Raw genomic sequence first — 20032 nt, forward strand, 5'->3', positions numbered from 1 at the left:
TCTGCAAATGCTTAATATAGGTATTATTCCTGTTTTTCTTATTAAAACAAAACAAACTAACTAACTAAAGGCTAAGTTGTCTCTGGCTTCTACTTTTATCCATTCACAGTCCACACAGAAGCCACAGCAGCAACAGCTTCTTGTTGTAGTTGGAATAAAAGTCAAACTCATTACTGTGGCCAACAATACCAACAGGATCCAGGTCTGCTCACCTATCTCACATCATCTCCTACAGGTTCCCCCAACCTCTCCTCTTTCCTCACAGTAGCCTTCTTTATGTGCCAAACCTGTTCTAGCCTCAGGATCTTTGCACTTATTCCCCTACCTAGAATGTTCTTTTAGAAGTCTAGCTCCATCTTGTCATTCAAGTTTTACTTTAAATGCCACCTCCCTGAGTGGCCTTTCTCCATCATCCACTCTCAAGTAGCTCACTGAACACTCCCACCAGGCCTGTTCCTTCAAAGAAATTATCACTATCTGGTATTTTTCTAGTTACCATCAATTGGCTTTTTGGTTGCCCTACTAGAAAATGTATAAGCACAAGAACAGGGTTGTTGTCTTCTTTACTACTGTATCCCTAGGGTTTAGAACAATGTTCTAGAAATATTTACTGTATAAACAACTAAATCTGAATTAAAGCCCTCAACTCCTAGCTTTTATTCTAGTGATCACAGTAAGGGCAAATAATCTTTCACAGAGATTACTCTCTAATTAATAGAATACAGACATTGTAAATCTATAATCATGCTGGGTAGGAGAAGAAAACCAAATCTAAATTTAAACATTTAAAACTCATTGCTTCACCAAGGTTTGATAGTCACTATTTTCTTTCCCACTATGAAATAAGCAAAACATGCTAAATATCACTGCATTGGGCTGGTGTCAAAAACACCACTTTTAGGAGGCACCAGAAATAAAGGGGGAAAGAATCATGGAAAAGAGGAAATTCAACAGTCATCTTTCTTGGTATGGCAGTAGGAGAATGCCCAGGAATATAAGGCCAGAGACTAGCTCAGCTGCATTGTTCTAGAAGGTAAACTTACCGTTTTATTCCGTAATCGAATGATATCAGACACGGAACCAGCCCCACAGTACTCCATAACAATCCACAAGTCTGTGTTCTTAAAATAACTGCCATAATATTTGACTACGTGAGGGCTAAAGAGAGAGTGACAACACAAATAAGTGAACAGCCTTCTATACATGAAAATTAGTTTCTCTGCTTAAAAGATCAATTATTCATATTTAAGGTTAAAATAGATGCCCTCTTGATAAAAATGTAAATATGAAGTAATTATCGTTTTCTAAATAATAAATAACCAAAGTGAAAAAATGTATGGGTACTTTAACCTGCATTTCTAGGTCTACAGTTCCTCCCAGGAAGAGAACTATAGCTATTCAAAAATAAATAGTTACCATCATAGTACTGTTTATAACAATAAAAACTTAGATACTATCTAAATGTCCAACAATAGGGAGTTTAAGAAATAATGATATAGCCATATAATGGAATAACCACAAATCCATGGAAAATATTATAGAAGAATATTTGGTGACATAAGATAGCCTGCTTATAAAAAAAGAAAGAAAGAAAGAAAGAAAGAAAGGAAGAAAGAAAGAGAAAGAAAGAAAGAAAAATAGGTTACATAATAGTAAGCACAGTGAAATTCCAAAAAGAGATATGGAAGGATACATATACCAAGTAGTATTTAAAATGATTATCTCTCCAAAGGGAAAGGTAATTTTCTTTTCTTTTTATTTACATTTTTCCAAAAAGTCACATGTATTTTATAATAAGAAAAAAAAATCACACTACAACCTATCATAAAGAAAAAATATTCAAGGGGAGCCTAGGTACCTCAGTTCGTTGAGCATCCAGCTCTTGATTTCTGGTCCGGTCATGATCTCAGGACCCTGGGATCAAGCCCCATGTCAGGCTCCCTGCTCAGCAGGGAGTCTGCTTGTCTACCTCTCCCTCTGCTCCTCCCCACTGCTCATGTGTGCCCATTTGTTCTCTCTCTCTTTCAAAAAATAATCTTTTAAAAAAACTTTAGGGGATCCCTGGGTGGCGCAGCGGTTTGGCGCCTGCCTTTGGCCCAGGGCGCGATCCTGGAGACCCGGGATCGAATCCCATGTCAGGCTCCCGGTGCGTGGAGCCTGCTTCTCCCTCTGCCTATGTCTCTGCCTCTCTCTCTCTCTCTCCGTGTGTGACTATCATAAATAAAAATAAAAATAAAATTTTTTTTAATTTTTTAAAAGAAAAAATATCAGTATCAGACCTGGAATTTTGGGTCTCAAGCTTGAAGAGAGATACCAAATGAGATTTCAGAGAAAAGTCAAATATCCTATTAAAATGAAATAATCTGCCCACTGAGAGCTACTAGCTTTAATTAGATTGTTATCAAGGCTAAATAATGTTGCATTATTACCAAAGATGCTAAAATGTACCCGGTTTCATCAATGCTCAGAATTTCAAATGTCCCTCACTCTTGAGAAACATGCCAATGACAAGGACAGCAGGAAATACACACGATTAATGAAGACATGGATGAGTTAAGCCTCTGAGGTACAGGTTCCCACATCTGCTCTCCCTCCCTTAAATTCCTATAGTATTTACTGCCTTTACAAGGAAGTAATCTCAGCTATTTACTGTTGGAACGTCTTCTATGTATCTTGTATCATCGGCTAGATTTTCCTGTACATATATAGGCCTGGTCTGTCCAATTTGTCTCTAAACTCCCAGAGAACAAGAACTCTGCCCCGTACTTCTCTGTCCTCCTTACCATGCTTAGCAGAGTAGGCTCTTCGAAATAACTCTTCTTTAATTAGACATATTTGCATACTCTGTTTGAAACATAGCTCTTGTGTAACCTAACAGAAGAGTCAAAGTCCCTTGGGGCGCCTGGGTGACTTAGTCGGTTAAGCATCTGACTCCGGATTTTGGCTCAGGTCACAATCTTGGGGTGGTGGGATCAAGCCCTGAGTCAGGCTCTGCGCTCGTGGGGAGTCTGCTTGAGATTCTCTCCCCTTCTCCCCCTGCCCTTCTCTCCAGATCGCATATATTCTCTCTTTCTCTCAAAATCAATCTTTAAAAAGGAGTGGCAAAGTTCAATGTGCCAACTGGAAAGAGCTTCTATACTGTGTGTATCTCATAGAGGTGGGAAAGGAAAACTTCTACCAAACTATGGTCCATCCAGTCAAGAAATACATTTCATCTAGTAGAGAATAACCACAAAAGTATAAGAATAAAAGAAAGGAAGGGAGGGAGAAGAAGAGAAGTAACTGCATTCACAAGCCTGTGAGATCTAAGGGCTCCTGGGCAAATTTCCTCGTAGGCAGCCTCACCTGCTCCAATGCTGAAACTTTACAAATTGGAGATCCTAAGCTTTCTGCTGACCACAAGAGCTTTGGGAGGATGGATGCAGCCTCTGGAGCAAGACATTCTCATTCTCCTTTCCACTCCCTAGAGCTGGCATTGCCCCTAAGTTTGTATATCTCTCAAATTTAAACAGTAGTGGGGAAGCCAGCTCCATCACTGCAACCAACTCATGTTGTGACTGAATTGCAGAAGAGATCACGTGCTTTTCTGCGGCTGCCTGGTGGCCTGACTTCCTGCTTAAAGCATTTGACAAATCTTAGTTCCTCAAAAATAAAATTCTTAACTACTCTGAGCTTGAAGAATTCTTTTTTAAATGTGAAGGAACAGCAATACATTTAAAAAATGCTCTTTTTTATGGATCTATCTGATATTCTAATGTTTCTACAGCTAAAAGTATTTTGATTATCTCTTCTTAGCTATCTCTACAGAAATGTTTTCTCAATAGGAAGTAAAAGAGATCATTATCAGACGGAGAAAAAAAAAAAAAAAAGCCAGCACCACCACCTTCTGCCTCTCTGGCTCCTCTTCCTAGTTTTGAAATAGGGAGCTTACTGCAAAAACAAAACAAAAAAAATCTATGCAGAAACAGAAGCTATAAAAATTTAGCTACTAAAACACACATTTTTTTTTATCAGATTTGTTTCTGAAAAGAACATGCGTAGTGATTCCACCTAAACTTTCTCTTCCGCAAAATCTCTAAGTAAATACATCTGTACGTGTTAAACTCCAAATAATCACAGCTAATCCAAAACCATGTTCTGTCCAAAGTAACACCACATGCCTTTACCTGTCACATTGCTGCATGATAGAGATTTCTTTGATTATCTCCTGTAGGTCTGATTCCACTGGAACTTGCTTAATTGCAACAATCTGACCAGTCTCTTTGTGAATAGCTTTGTACACACTGCCATAGGACCTGTGATTGGAGGAAAGAGAACATTTATAAAGGCAACGCGAGTCCAGAGATAAAAAGTGGTAAAACAAAGGCAACTCATGGTTCTAATTTATATCTCTAAGTGCCTAATACACCTATATTATTTACAACTGCAAAACTGAAATAGCTAAAGTACTTTGGGAAAAAAACTTAATTTCACATTTAATCTTGACTGAAGGTATTCAATTAAAATAATCACTATTATAGTAACTATCATGCATTGCCTGTCTGATGTCTGCTAGAAACTGTGCATCATTCCAATTCATCCTCACAAAAAAATAAACAAACGGAAGAAGTCATTAGCCCTATTTCATAGAAAAATGTGTAAAGACTCAGAGGTTACAGGACTTGTCCAATGTCAGAGGTGAAAAATAAGTGGCCAGGCCAGGATGTGAATCCTGATGTGTCTGAATACAAAGCTTATGTTCTCCCCATATCTACCCAGACTAGAATGCAGAAATGGAGATCTATGTATTCTTGTGTTGACTCCAGTACCACAAGGTCCTTCCATCCTTGCTCCTTAATTGCAATAATACTTAAAACATTATGGAAACTAATTAAAAATCTAAGTCCCTTCAAATGTTAGTATCATGTGAACACAGTACACACAAAGCCTTTTACTCCATCTTCCCTTAGGAACTTATTATCAAAATAAATACAAAGCTATCTGTCCCTTCAGTTTGGGGCCCAAAAGAACATGAGACTTAGAATAGAAAGACCAAGGATTTGCACCCTACCCTCATGACATATTGGCCATCATTTGCAAACATATTAACCTTCTCATACCTAAATGTTCTCACCTGTAAAATGACAACTCAAACTACAAGACAGTTGTTATGGTCAAATATCATCACCCTACACTGATTACATTTTCACTGGAAACCTTGATGGCTGTCAGTGAAAACACAATGCGTCTTTCCTTCTTCCCAAACCCACCTATTTCTTCACACTGTCTTGGCGAAGAAACAACAGAACAGCACCACCTGATGTATTAAAGTAGCTGAGAGCTCTAGCTGCCAAAATGATGCTCCAGAACCATTTCAAAGTGAAAGTAACATAAAACTAAAAAAAAATATGCAAAACACATTTTAAAATTTCCATCCCATCAGACTCCCTCATGTTGGCAAAACTAGTATAATGATCCTTAAAAGTTACATAATTTTTTTTTTTTTTTCCCCAGAGAAAGGCAACCACTGACCGTGTGTGGAATACCTGCCTGCTGCCCCTTCTTCCTTATGAAGATAAAATTCTGATTCACTGGGACAGCCAAGGCTTGTTCCTAGGGGATAAAATACGGCAGTCCAGATAGTCAGCATTCCTATTCCTTCTGCTGGTGACTGAACTAGTAGTAAGCATAGGACCTAGCTCTGGTCAATGAAATTTGAGGGGAATTCTGAAGGGATTCTGCGAGAGGCTTTCTTTCCTGATGAGAAATGCACAAGAAGGCCCATTTTTACCTGCCACTTCCTTTCCTACTTTGGTTACCATTTTGTAAGGTATGATGGGTGAAACTAATGCAGCCATCTTGAGATAGAGAATTACAAAAATGCTAAACCATTATCAAGCCAGTTCATCATTCATCAACCCCAGCTTTATTATTACTTAGTTGCCCTTATAAAATGCCCTTATTGGTCAGCCATTGCTCGTTGGGTATTCTGTTATTCTATAAAGTTATTCTGGTTAACACTAGGTCCTGTATGTGTGAAAATGTCCATATTTCACATTCTCATTGGAATCAGTTCTGCTGGATAGAGAGTTCTTGGACAATAGCTTTGCCTCAGCACCCTTTCTACAGTTTTCCAGTTTCTATTAGTTGCTGAGAAGTTGGCTATCATCGGATTATCACCTTTCATAGGTAATCTCTCTTCCGGTAGCATTCAGGATTTCCTCCTTATCCTTCACATTCTACAATTTTACTATAAAATAACTAGGAGTTGATTCATTTGGCACTTCATAAGCTTCTTCCATTTGAGGGCACAGGTTTTTTCTTCAAGTCTGGATATTCTCAGCATTATCTATTTCCTATCTCTTCTATTATCTCCTCTAGAATTCCTATTAGACTTCTATTGCAGCTCCTCAATACATGCTGACCTCCTGATTTCTAACAGTTATTTCTCTGTCCTGCATTTTGTGATCAGTTTCATTTCTATCTCTCAATTCACAAATTCTTTCAGCTTGTCTAGTTCACTGTTTTTCCAACTTCTTGGGCTTCCAGAACTTCAATCATTGCCAAGATTCCCAACTTTAATTTTTCCTGTAACTATCTGCTCGTGTTCATCACCTGGTGTTATTAAGGATGTTATTCCCTCCTTGTATCTTTTTGAAAATCATCAACAAACATGTTAAATCCCTTCTGAGATTGCTTCATTGTTTCTATTTCCTTAGATGTGAATTCTCCCATTTGTTCTGCTCATTATTCCATAGCAGTATATTCCTTGATTGGGTTTTCTTTTATCTCAAATGATTTTCCTCTACACAGTGCTAACTGCCATGAGCATTTCATGTATCTTGATGGTTTCATGGTTTTCTCATCCAGTTAGCTAGATGCTACAACTTGAAGTTGGTTTTGTGTTAGGAGTTGGGGGATTTTTGCCTCTCTAAATCCCAAACCTGAATGCAGTCAAGGCCCAGTTCCTATTGTCAAACCAGTACCTCCACTTTTTTCCCAGGCCACAGGCCAATGAGATTTTCTAACAGTGATCAGGCAAATTTATTTCACCTTTAGTTCATAGATGGGGAAGCCTCATCCATCCCACAACTTCATGTAGGAAGCACACCTACCATCTTCTGACAAGGACAGGGCAAGCTTTACTCTCCTCTTACTATTACATAGCTTTCCCATCCCTGGTCCATAGCTGGCCATGTGTGCTTTTATTTAAAAATTTAATTTTCACTCCTTAGTTTTATCTATTTGAAATGGAAAGAGAGGTCTCTGCACATACTCAGCAGTCCTGACCAGAAGACTTCCCACACCTCCCTATACTATCTTGAGAGCAAAGAATACTCCAATAGCTTATATGAACAAGTAAGATTCATGATTCCACATATCGCACTTACAGTAACCTGAAGAGAATTTAGAAGGCTTCAGTAATTGTTGCTTTTAGGCAAGTCCTGTAAGACCTGATTCCCTACATAATAAAAACTATAGTGACTCAATGAATTTTGACCGGTAGAGAACAAAAATGATGGGGAAGGAGGGGTTCTACATGAGCCATACAAAGCAAGGATCAATTTGGAAAAACAGAAACAATATCTGAAGCCAAATTAATTAGATATAAGTCTTAACAATACCACTCACTAGCTATGAAATGAGGAGCAAGATGTTTTTGTTATCCTATGACAAAAACTTGAATGAGTCAAGGTGTAAAACTTTAAGTATAATAGAAGGAAAAAGGTGCTCAGTTCTTATTCAAAATACTTTCCAAGCATGGGTCACTTGTCCTGGTCTGGAGTGTTGGATCTACTCTGCCACAGATCCACAGGACTTCCTCCATATACAGAACAACTGTGGGTTCCAGGGACTCTAACACAGTCCATCAGGCAGAGCTCATTTCATAAGGCACGAGCCAGTGAGTGTTCACAATCTACTCATTTTCCAGAACAATTAAAGGATGGCAAAAAAAAAAAAAAAAAAAAAAGGATGGCATGGCAGTTTGTATTTCAACAGTTAAATGGAGTTAAGGTCTTCCTCCAGGATTCTGTTAGTTCAATGAAGCTTGTTCAGTTTCATTCAGTCACGATGACAGAAATCCAAGCATCTATGGTAACACTTAAAAGAACACTATGGATAAAACAAGGAGAAAGATCTGAAGCTTTATTTCGATTTTCTTGCTGGTTTTATCTTTGTAAGGAAATTCCAAGTTTCTCGATGAAGGCACGCACAGATCTAAAAGACAATTAAAAACAATCATAATTAGCTTAGTTGCCCCTTCCTATATTATCAGAATATATTACTGAGATATTTTCTGTCTGTAGTTTTCTTTTGGTGTTCCCCAAACCCAATCAACTCAAACAGGGCTCCCTCTAGGAATGCCTAAATATACTGAGGATTTAAGATTGAACTGTAATTTGATATGATATGGTCTGAAATATGCTTCAGTGGGTAGACTTAACAACAAAATAAGCATAGCTGCCATTTATTGAGCACTTACTATGTCACAGGTACTATACTCAGTACTTTACCCCTATTATCTTGTATTTTGGGTAATGCTGGACATAACCCAAATGACGGGTATACTAATATCTGTGCTTTTTAGCTGTGGTTTATGAAGCTTCAAAATATTAAGTAATTTGCTCAAGCTCACTCATTTATTGTAACTAATAAACAGTAGAGCAAGGGTTTTAACACAGATATAACCTCAAAGTTTATGCCCATACTACTGTAACACACTTCTATCAAAAATGAAAGAAACAAGTTAGTTACCCATTTAATTATGCCTACCATGCTTTATCTTATTCAACCTGTAAACACTGTGAGATTAAGGGCATTAGACTCACTTCATTGAGGAAACTAGCAAGGAGACCAAGCTACAGCTGAAAAGGACAGGCAAGAGATGTGGAAGGTCTATCACTTTCCCATACCTTTAAGGATGCCAAGTCAACTTGCAGTCTTCGCATTCATTTTGTACTTGTCTTCTAAAGCACAGCTGGTGGCCTCTTTTACTTCCCTTCTCTGGTTGATGTCTTCATTCCAAAGAGTATTTTTCCAACTTATAAAAAGATGACTAATGTTTTTTACAAGGAGGCAATCCATGAAAACAAAACCTACTCCATGTAATCCAGGATCAGGTTTAACATTGCTGACCTATATTAGACATACATAACACTAAACCCCAAAATAATTTAATGACATATAAGACTTGATTCCAAGGACACACTTAACTTAAACAATAGACATTTTAAAAAGTAAGTATTTCAGGTCTTCTCTTGAACTATAAGTACTCTTGAGAGACTGAACATGTAGACACACACAAACACACACACACACACACCTGCTTATTTATGCAGAAACTATCACTGAAGAATACACAAAAAAACCATCGTTACTAAATACCATTTCAGCAGTATTTTATACACTTATTCACAAATTTGGATTTCAAGTAGTCCGCTGGTTCCCAACCTGGAATTGTCAACCTCTGGGAAGTTGTGAAGGTAGTGACAGTCCTTGATTTACTTACTATGCTTCACAAAGCTACATTAACTAAGAAGCTGAATTCCATTTTATTGAAACAATAATTATTACGAATTAACCCAAAACTCTGAACAGCAAATAAAAATGATTAATAAAATTTTAAATGAAGTATAGACTAGTCAATGCTGTTACATAAAATCATGTAAATTATGGATTCTATAAAAGAGAAACCAATAGATGCCCTTGGTGTTGAAGAGACCAGGCATCACTAAATCTGTCTATAATAGTAATTGGAGGAAAAAGGGAGAGGGCATTTCAAGCTATAAATTTACCCCCCCACCTACCCAGAGCAGTGCCATATGTAACATTCCCCCTCCTTAGGTTTGTGAATTATTGGCATAAGAAAGGTTCAGCTCCTTCTGGTGTTGGAGGAAGAAAAAGATTGGGACCTACCAGTCTACCTGTATTTTCTGTACACTTACCCTTCTCCAAGTTTCTCTAAGACATCAAATACTTCTTCTGGTTGTTTAGTTAAACTATCTTCATCCAACTTTTTCAGCTGCCTGGGAATGAAGAAATAAAAACAAAATACTTTTTGCTTGCTAGCAACTAGACCACAAAATGCATTATATTACAATTAGCATCTTAGGAATTGCTCTATAAAGCTTCTACTAGTAAACAACAACAAAGGCAAGCTAACAGACTTTTTTAAAAGCTTTATTTATTTAAGTAATCTCTATACCTATTGTGGGGCTTGAACTCATGACCCTGAGATCAAGAGTCCCACACACTTCCGACTGAGCCAAACAGGTGCCCCAAGCTAAGAGTCTTAAGGGATGCTGAAGGGCTGTCTATGGCAGTATTCACCTGTCCTGGGTCTCTCTGGTAAACATAATCAGGACGAGAAGGTAAAGAACTACCAAGCGTCATACTACAGTTCAACAGATATAAGAAATTTTCTAACAAAAGTTGTTCTCAAATGGTTTTGACTGCCTTAAGAAGTCCCTAGTTCCCCATCACTGGAGAACTTAAACAGAACATGAATCATCATTTGGCTTAAATGCTACAGAGTTGATTCAAGCTTTGACAGAACCTTTGAAATCCATTTAAATCTTGAGATTCCATGAATTAAAATAGCATAATTATCTCTTCAGAAGAGATGTTTAATACAAGGTTAACTACAAATTAAAACATGGTCTCAGACTGGAGGCCAAGGAAGACAGAGACTCTTGCTCTCTCTAAGCAAGATTTTGGTAATTGGGTCAAAACATAGGGATTCTATTGGTATCACAGAAACAGAAAGTGGAAGACAGAGACTCTTGCTCTCTCTAAGCAAGACTTTGGTAATTGGGTCAAAACATAGGGATTCTATTGGTATCACAGAAACAGAAAGTGGAAGGTATACACTTAGACATGATCAAAAGTGAAAAAGAACTATGCAGCTAGGAATTTCAAACAGACTCAGAAAGAGACTCTCCCATGAGCAGCTGTGTACTTCCAACAAGTCCCCAAAATCAAAGATACATGGCTGCCTATAATTTCCAGATAATTCAGATTTTTCTGACTATGCTAGACATAGTAAATAACAAACATGAGAAGTTATAAATTAACAATTTTTTTTAAACTCTGAGACATCTGAAATTTATTAATGGGCTTAAAGAAGGAGCTTACCAAGGAATATTTATGTGTGTGTATGTGTATATCTTCTACACAATGGTTTCCTGAAACTACAAAGGACAACAAAGAAAAGAGAGCTCAGGAAATGGTGAAATTATGGAAGTAGTAACACTGGATATTTCTTTGTAGAGAAAAGGCTTAAACTAGCTGGACAATACCAGTTTTTACAAGAAAAGACTTGAATTACACACACACACACACACACACACACACACACACGCACAAATGTGTACCTTCCTGGAGGAAATAACAAAACCAGAAGAAAAGACAGAAACCCCTGAACACACTGAGTGTATCCACCCATAAACACTTGTCCCTAAAGGACAATCTCGCATGATTCTATAAATGTCAAAGACTACACACGAGAGAAATGGTAAAATGCTCCAAGTCAGTAATTGCCACAACTTGAAAATTAACAAAATGACCACAGTGACCTTTGAAAATCAAAAGGTCCTAAACATTAAATTCCAATGACATCATAAAAACTAGCTTCAAAACAAAAAGGGCTGAAGTGAAACTCCTCTTAAACTTCAGAAGTGAACTCAGACCTCAGAAAGAACATCGCATGAACCAGGGAGATTTTTTGTGTGTGTGTGAAGTACTGAATTCATAATTGTATAAACAATGGACAATACCTCATTTCTCAAGTATAATTAAACAGCTTATATAAAGGAAGATCAAATGTGTTCTTTTGAAGTGTTGACTTTGTGGTTTATAAAAAGCAAAACTCACTATTTCAATTACTCTGAGACCACAACATAACAAAGGAAACTGCCCCAGGCATAAGAGAAACAGCTGCAAGCCCCTGATAATCCTCTGACAGACAAACTGTATATACCTGCTCAGAGACTTCTCTAAAACAATCTACTTGAGTTTTTTATTTGTTTTTGATCAGGGCTTAATAGATCTTTATCTCTCTGCCTAATAACCCAGAGGTGGCCAATAAATATCTCCTAAATGGATCAATGAAGGTACTGATCAGAACCCCAAACTTTTATTGGCAATCCTTGTCAGTTTCCGAAGAACAGAATTACCCCCTAAAAAGGATTACCAGATTATCAACAATTAAGATTTCTATGGAAAAGCTTTTGATAAGTTACTCTTTTTTTTTTTTTTGAGAAGTTACTCTTAATGATATTTTATACCATAAGTCTTCATGGAAGAAGCACAAAACAGCCTCACTGATGAGTCAGCTTTCAGCTGGGACTTCCCCAGGTCCTAGGTAGTTTCACTGCTCACTCATAAAAGAACAGGCCTGGCCAACACAGCGTCTGTGGACCAAACACCAGCAGATGCTCCTCTCGTAAGTCAGATGGCCACATGGCCAGCCAAGCATCCCAGAATTGCACTCTACATCCTCCACCATACTATCATTATCTAACTCCAGCTCACTTTTAAAAATCATAGTCTCCTACGTAAACCATCAGCTTTAATCTCCCATCGTTCAGTCACACAAACGTCAAGCTCATGAGCACAAAGAGCATTTCTTGCATTGAGATTGCTATCCCTTGCTGGAAACACATGCCAACTGAATCTCTGAAAAGCCACCATATCTCTCCAAACATAAACAAGGGTATTTATGAAGTAGTTACTCACAGGTTTGACTCACTCTGAAGCCTCTTTCTCCATCTTAGGACTCTTATAAGGTTCATTTTATTTATGTATACCTATCCCTCTTTCCATTCAGAATTTGCTACGGGTACAACAAATGTATAAGATAAATTGATGATTTTTTTTAAATGATAATAAATTAATATTTGTGCCCCTCCCTAAATTCCTCTGTTCAAGTCCTAAGCCCCAGGACCTCAGAATGTGACTTTATTTAGAGACAGGGACTTTAAAGAGATAATTAAGGTAAAATAGGTCATATGGGTGGGCCCTAATTCAATATGACTGGTGTCCTTATAGGAGATAAGGACGCATAGAGGTATAGAAAGAAGACCACGTGAAGACACAGTAAAGAGACAGCCATCTAATGCAACTAATAAAGTTAATCTGCTGCAGATTAGGTACTTCACTAGTAATGATAAGCAGGAAAGTCATTCAAGAATTCAACCCTGCAATGCCCTTCTCTTTCTCATTTAATAAATTTCTTAAAATCCAAAAGGTCCAGGAATGAGCATGCCCAAAAGCAAAAACGTGTACTCTTTTGCCCAAGATTATATAACACAAGGCAAATGTAGAAACAAAACTCAAGATTCTTAATTCTCTTTTCAATTAAACAGAATGCATTTCAGAAAGAAACATCACCAGTGTACATTTATAGCTGGATCACTATGGTGCTCTGGCAAATACTTGCTAACATACACGGGCCCTGTGGAACAGGGGTACTTCCAGAGCGGCATCAGAGGGAGCAGTTACGAGCACGGACTTTGAACCAGACCGCCTGGTTTAAAACCCCAGCTCTGCCACTTAACTAACTGTGGAATCTTCCACAAATCACTTAAAACTCTCTGTGCCTCTGTTTTATCACCTGTAAAATAGAGATCTGGAGATAACCACCTCGTAGGATTGTTGTAAAGACCCAAAGAGTTATAATGAAGTGAACCACACAAAATTACCATTTTTATAGGTCAATTACGTGTGGTTCACCAGGAGACACTGAAAGCACTGAGGACGGTCCTGGGCACCCAGCTAAGTGCTGTATATGTAAGAATCATTATCACTTCCGTTCAGCACGCTACAGTAGGGTGAATTATGAGTCCATCTCAACCAGCTATTTGCCTTCTGCAATGTTTGTGTACTTCAACTAAACCCCAAGTGTGCAGCCCAGGCACCTCTCCTTTGCCCCACACTCCCACACACTGAACACTTCCTAGTTTAGAGCTCATTCTGCTGCAGGAAGTCAGAGATCTCTGTGAAATAGAAGCTAACTACACTGCACCGCAAAGAAGCATGACTCTCTTGATCTCTGCTCTCTCCCTCTTTTTCTCCAGATGTGGCAAAGTGACACCAGACCCCAGTGTCCCCAGAGCAAATCAATGAGACAACCAAAACCAACAACGCAAGAGTTCACACTTTCTAGGACCAGCCACATCCCTGATCTCGACTTAAAACAATTCCAGGTAGCAGCGGGATCTGGAGCTGATACAAAACAATAGAGGCCTGAAAAGGACCCAGTCTGGTCAGGTCATGACCCAGACCTACGGCAAAGAAGGAAACACCTAGGACTGTATCTCAACTCTTCTGGGCCTCTGTTTGCCCTTCTTGAAAATATCCTCTTACTTCCTAATCCACCTCCTAATGTCAGGTTTGGAAAGCTGAGGATGTAAGGAAAACTAGGAAGGCACGGGCCACCAGGAATAAAAGATGTCACACTCCTCCCAGAGTGCAGACCCTACCCAGAAAATGCTCTAAATGCTATCCTGCACGAAGCCCTCCCTTGCTGGACCTTCGCCCCTTCTCGGTGTGCCTTCAGCCTTAGGCGCAAAGCTCTCCCCCTCCACAGATTCTCCCCACCGCATCCCGCAAGGGGGACCCCTTCCCTTAGAAAGTCCGCCCAGCCTTTCTCTGCTTGTACCTGACCCACACTTTGGACCCCTCTAGGTTCTCCTCCTGCTACAGCATCGCCCCCACCCCAATGAATGGGTCCTAGGATGGCCTCCCCCCGAGCCGCCCCCGCCCTCGGCAGGTGCTCTCCCTGACTTGCCCCCACGTCCCTCAACAGCTGCTCCCTTCAGCAGTGCCCCCTCCCGCCAGGATTCCCCCCCCCCCGCCCACAGCAAGTGCGCTCTCTCCCCAGCCAGCCCCACGTTTATCACCCTGGGCGCGTGCTCCCCTCTGCCGGACCCCCTCCCACTCAGCAGGTGCCAGGATCGCCTAGCGGGGCTGGTCCCTGCCTCCGGGGGCGCACCCGGTGCCTCCCCTCCGCCAGTTCCCGCCTTTCCCGGTCCCCCACCCCCTGCTCTCAGCCGGCCCCTCACCGGCGCGGAGGGTTCCTCAGCTGCACCGTCTCCATGGCGCTGCCGGCAGCCGCCCAGACCCGCTCACTGCTCCATCCTCCCCCGGGACCTCCCCGAGCCCGCCCCGCAGACCCTCCCACACTTCCGCTTTCCGCCCCCACCGGAAGCGGCGCGCGGTGCGCGAGCGGGGCGGGGCGGCCGGGCGCTGGCCCGGACCACGTGGTGCGGAGCGTGAGTCACGTGGCGCGCGGCGCGCGGACCCGGAAGCCGAGCGTCCTTCCCCGGGCTGGGCTCCGTCCGCGGCCGCGCCTTGGGGCGACTCTGCTCGCCCGGGACACTCGGACTCGGGCGGGCCCTCATCCCTCGGAGATACTGAGGCTTCCTGCGAAGCGCCGGCGATTCCCAACCCGCCGGGTCCTACGCGATTCCTGGGAGGCGCTGCTCCAGGGACTCCTGGAGGTATCGGTGGGTTCCTGCCGCCCCTAGCCGGTTGCATTCTCGTCCCAGACGGAGGCCGGGCCGGGCCGCCCCTGGATGTTACGGAACATCGGGCTGCAAATTGCTCAGCTTCTTTTCTTAACGGCCTGTCACCTTTGAGTCCGTTTGCGGACCTAAAGATAATCGTGATTAAGTGCTTGCCTGGTGCCAGCTTACCCGTCTCATTTAATCATCCTCATACGAACCCTGTAACGTTACACCCAATTTTTTTTTTTAATGTATTTGACGCACAGTGCTTACCACGTTCTCGGTGGTTTACTAGAATTAATTCATTTAATACCCCTAATAACCCTGTAAGGTGAATACTATTATTGCTCTCTTTTTTAAAAGGAGATGAAGGTCCCTTCCTAAAAATACGGATTTGGAGATTTAGATACTAGTGCAGGCTTTGCACTGAGTCTGACCAAGCTGGACAACCATTGATGTGTACCCTCTGTTGGGGCGTGAGGGTCAGGGTCTCCTCTCCGCTCAAGAGCTCTAGTTCCAGCTATGGCAATCTGTAAACCTTCAGTTGCCAAAAGCATATTCCACCCAATTTACCCATGGGGTAAGTTACATGAGAAAACATCACTGTTTTTAATTGTCCTGCTTTTCCCAAAGGTATGTCATCCATGAAATTAACGCCTGAGCATCCACTTTTCAGGGCCACCCATGTATGGCATCCCATATGCTAAAATAGGGGTAATGGATCCATTCCCCTTAAGCTGGAGGAAAACATTTATAGCGAATATGCTATGTGCCGGACACAATCCTCAAAACAACCCAATGAAGTAGAAGTTATTATCCCCATTTTACGGATAAGGAGAACTCTTATAGATGTAGCTAGTGAGAGAAAAGTATTTAACCCAAGACTGGCTAGACTCCACAGAATCCATGTTTTACTTGCACTTTGCCCTACTAGAAATCTGTGTAAATGCCAGTAAGAGCTCTGGGTAGTAAAGATCAAAAAGTTTGCATCAAACTCAGTAAGCCGTCACTGGTCCCTATTGCAAAAAGTCAGTCCTCTATCCTCTGAAATCCCCTGGTACTTTTCCTGTACTTCTCCTAAAGCACACTCTACTTTTGACCTTAGGTTCAGGCCCTGCTGCCCACACACGCATCCCTATAAAAGAAGGTACTCAGAAAGCATTTTTTTAAAAATAAATGTCAGCTTACCAATACATGATGTCAGACATCCCTGTTTATCCCCTTCCTGGGATTTTCTCTAAGATAGACTGACGTTAGGATTCCCCTCTTTTGGGGTGCCTGGGTGGCTCAGTCGGTTGGGTGTCTACCTTTGACTTGGGTCATGATCTCAGGTTCCTGGGATTGAGTCCAGTATCCAGCTCTCTGCTCAGCAGGTAGCCTGCTTCTCCCTCATCCTTTGCTTACTTGTGCTCTCTCTCTCTCAATCTCTCTCAAATAAAATCTTTAAAAAAAAAAAAAAAAAAAAGATTGCCTTATTTTCAGCAGAACTTCCAGCCCAGCACTGCCCCATAGAAATTTCTGGGTTTTGTTTTTTGTTTTTAAGATTTATTTGTTCATCAGAGACTGGGAGATAGAGGCAGGTTCCCTGCAGTGAGCCTGATGCCAAACTGAATCCCAGGACTCCAGTATCACGACCTGAGTCAAAGGCAGACACTCAACCACCGAGCCACCTAGGCACCCTTAGAAATTTCTGTTTTGATAGAAATGTCCTATATATATGCTGTCCAGAACCACTGCCATAGACATGTGGCTATCGAGCACTTTAAACGTGGCTAGTATGAAAAACTAAATTTTAGGGATCCCTGGGTGGCGCAGCGGTTTAGCGCCTGCCTTTGGCCCAGGGCGCGATCCTGGAGACCCGGGATCGAATCCCACGTCGGGCTCCAGGTGCATGGAGCCTGCTTCTCCCTCTGCCTGGGTCTCTGCCTCTCTCTCTCTCTCTCTCTCTGACTATCATAAATAAATTAAAGAAAAAAAAAGTTTAAAACAAATAAATTTTAAATCATATTTAATAATTTAAATTGCAAACCTCAATGAACTGTAATATAATTGCTTAAGAGAAAGAACCAATGGGGCACCTGGGTGGCTCATCAGTTGAGTGTCCAACTTGTGATTTTGGCTCAGGTCATCATCTCAGGGTAGTGAGATCCTGTGTCTGGCTCCACGCTCAGCAAGGAGTCTGCTTGAGATTCTCTTTTTTTCCCCCCACTGCATTTCTCTAACAACTAATGATGTTGAGCATCTTTTCAAGTGCTTGTCATCTGTACATTTTCTGAATTATCTGTTCAAGTCTTTGTCCTCCTTAAAATTGTATTGTTTTATTATTGAGTTCTTAGAGTTCTTTAATATTCTGGATTCTGGATGCATGTCCTTTATCAGATATGTGATTTACAAACATTATCTGGGACTTGTATTTTCATTCTCTTAATCTCAGTTAAAGAACAGAAACTTTAATTTTTAAGTATAGTTTATCCATTTTTTTCTTTTATGAGTCATATTTTTTATGTCATACCTAAGAAATCTTGGGGGAGGAGACCAACTGTACAAGCTCACTTCCCAGGTTCCCATGTCAGCAGACTTCTGGATGGTTTCAGCTAGCACTAGCAGGAGGCAGAGGGCAAAACCAAGAGAGAAGCCAGTCTTTTCTTTGCTTCTGATCAAGTATCCAACAGTAACTTTGTCTTCAGCTCCTTCTAGAATGTCCTGACTTGGCTTCAGCTCCTAGCAACTACAGCTTCTGACCCTGTAAATATCACTGATGAGGGAGCAAAGGCAAACAGAGCAAAGCACAGGCTAATCCTCCCCAGCTGCCCCCCCTCCATGGGATATGTGTGACATTCTTCAGGCACTTATGGCTGCCCTAGAGCAAAGGAAAGGGGGGGAAAATGATAAAGATCACAGTCACGCAAAATACAAGTTTTCTTCAGCTTTCAACTGACTTCATGATCTGTAAGAAAAAAGCAATTTTCAGAATCCCATAGACTCAATTTCCTGGAGCTCTAAACATCACCCTCCCCTCCCTAGGTCAGAAAATCTTTCATGAGTCACTCCTCACAACCCCAGCGCAACTCTTTCCACCCCTGGGTCCTGTCTCAGTGCTTTAATAAAAACCCACCTTTTTCCACCAAAGATGTGTCAGGAATTCTTTCTTAGCCAAACCCCAACACTCAAAACCACATCATCACCATTTCCTTTTTTATCTTCAAGTCCTGAGCATAGTCGTCATTTCCTGCTGCTGCTGACCTTTGGGCTCCTTCACTGTTACCTGTTGGCATCTTGGCTCCTCTGTCACCTCTGAAACCAATTCCCTGAATTAAATTCTTATTTCAAATCCCTCTTATAAGCCATCTTACTCAGATTGTGATTAATACACCTGAATTGAAAAGCATCCAGAATTATAAATTGACAAATTATGATGCTGTTTATACTTCTTTCCCTAAGACTAATTGGTTCATTATTTGGAATTAGCATATAAAAGTATTGGCTGTGCCTGGCTCAGTTAAATGAAACCACCAGTTAACCCTGAAAAGAAGTGTTTAAACAACAATAAAAAATTAATGTCCAATAATAATGTCTGTGCATATTATCACACCTAGGAGACTATGGCTGTAATATCTATTCCTTCTCCATTAAAGCTGAATACATATTAAATATGGCTTTGATGAGATGGTTAATTCAGAGAGATGAAATCTTAATGTCAAAAGTTACTTCCTGCCCCAAAAATAGATCTCAAAAGTGCATCAGCTGATAAATGTATAAATAAATTAGACAAAAAGTAAATAATAAATAAATAAATTGGACACCCAAAAAAATGTATACAATGGAATATTATTCAGTAAAAAGGGATGAAGTTCTGATACATGCTACACCGTAGATGACCCCGGAAAACACTATGCTACATGAAAGGAGCCAACGAAGTATCATATATCATACTCCATTTACATGAAAAGTTAAAAGTAGGCAAATATATCAGAATGTAGATTAGTGGTTGCTTTGGGCTTGGGTTTGGGCTTGGGGATGGGGGAGATGGGGTAGGTGAATTGACATAACTAAAAGAATGTAGGGTTTCATTTTGGGGTAATGAAAATTCTAAAATAGATTGTGATGATTGTGCAACTCTATAATAAAAAAAAAACACTGAACTGTACTCGAAATGGGTGAATTATATGCTAGTGAGTTATTTCTCAATAAAGTTGTTTCTAAAGAGTCACCTCCTGGGGCACCTGGGTAACTCAGTGGTTGAGCGTCTGCCTTTGGCTCAGGTCATGATACCAAAGTCCTGGGATGGAGTCCCGCATCAGACTCCCTGCGGGAAATCTCCCTCTGCCTATGTCTCTATTTCTCTGTGTCTCTCATGAATAAATAAATAAAAATCTTTTAAAAAAAATTAAAAGTCACCTCCTAGAAGACTTCCCCTCTGCCCCGACCCCCCAATTATCTCCCTTCCTTAAATTCTTTCAGTTCTGCTTTTATCAGCCCTAATAAAAGGGAAGCCCTAATATTATGGGAAGCATTGTGGGAAGGGACTGCCATCTCTCAATTGC

The 20032-nt window shown here is 40.6% G+C and overlaps 1 protein-coding gene across 3 annotated transcripts in view; it reads right to left on the reverse strand.

Moving 5' to 3' along the window:
* The window catches only part of STK4 (serine/threonine kinase 4), an 88460-nt gene extending 73210 nt beyond the window's left edge, over positions 1–15250 (reverse strand). The window contains exons 1-6 of one of the 3 annotated variants that reach the window (XM_025998731.2): positions 15045–15219; positions 9927–10007; positions 8895–9022; positions 7612–8199; positions 4167–4295; positions 1044–1158 (exon numbers count right to left, since the gene is read on the reverse strand). In XM_025998731.2, coding sequence (XP_025854516.1) covers positions 1044–1158; positions 4167–4183 — 132 coding nt within the window. In that variant the 5' untranslated portion in view covers positions 4184–4295; positions 7612–8199; positions 8895–9022; positions 9927–10007; positions 15045–15219. Of the gene's footprint in view, positions 1–1043; positions 1159–4166; positions 4296–7611; positions 8200–8894; positions 9118–9926; positions 10008–15044 lie in introns of all 3 variants that reach the window. The other 2 variants (XM_025998732.2, XM_025998730.2) reach the window with 2 other exon arrangements.
* Positions 15251–20032: the final 4782 nt, after the last annotated feature.

Source organism: Vulpes vulpes, chromosome 14 (assembly GCF_048418805.1).
Source record: "Vulpes vulpes isolate BD-2025 chromosome 14, VulVul3, whole genome shotgun sequence".
NCBI lineage: Eukaryota > Metazoa > Chordata > Mammalia > Carnivora > Canidae > Vulpes > Vulpes vulpes.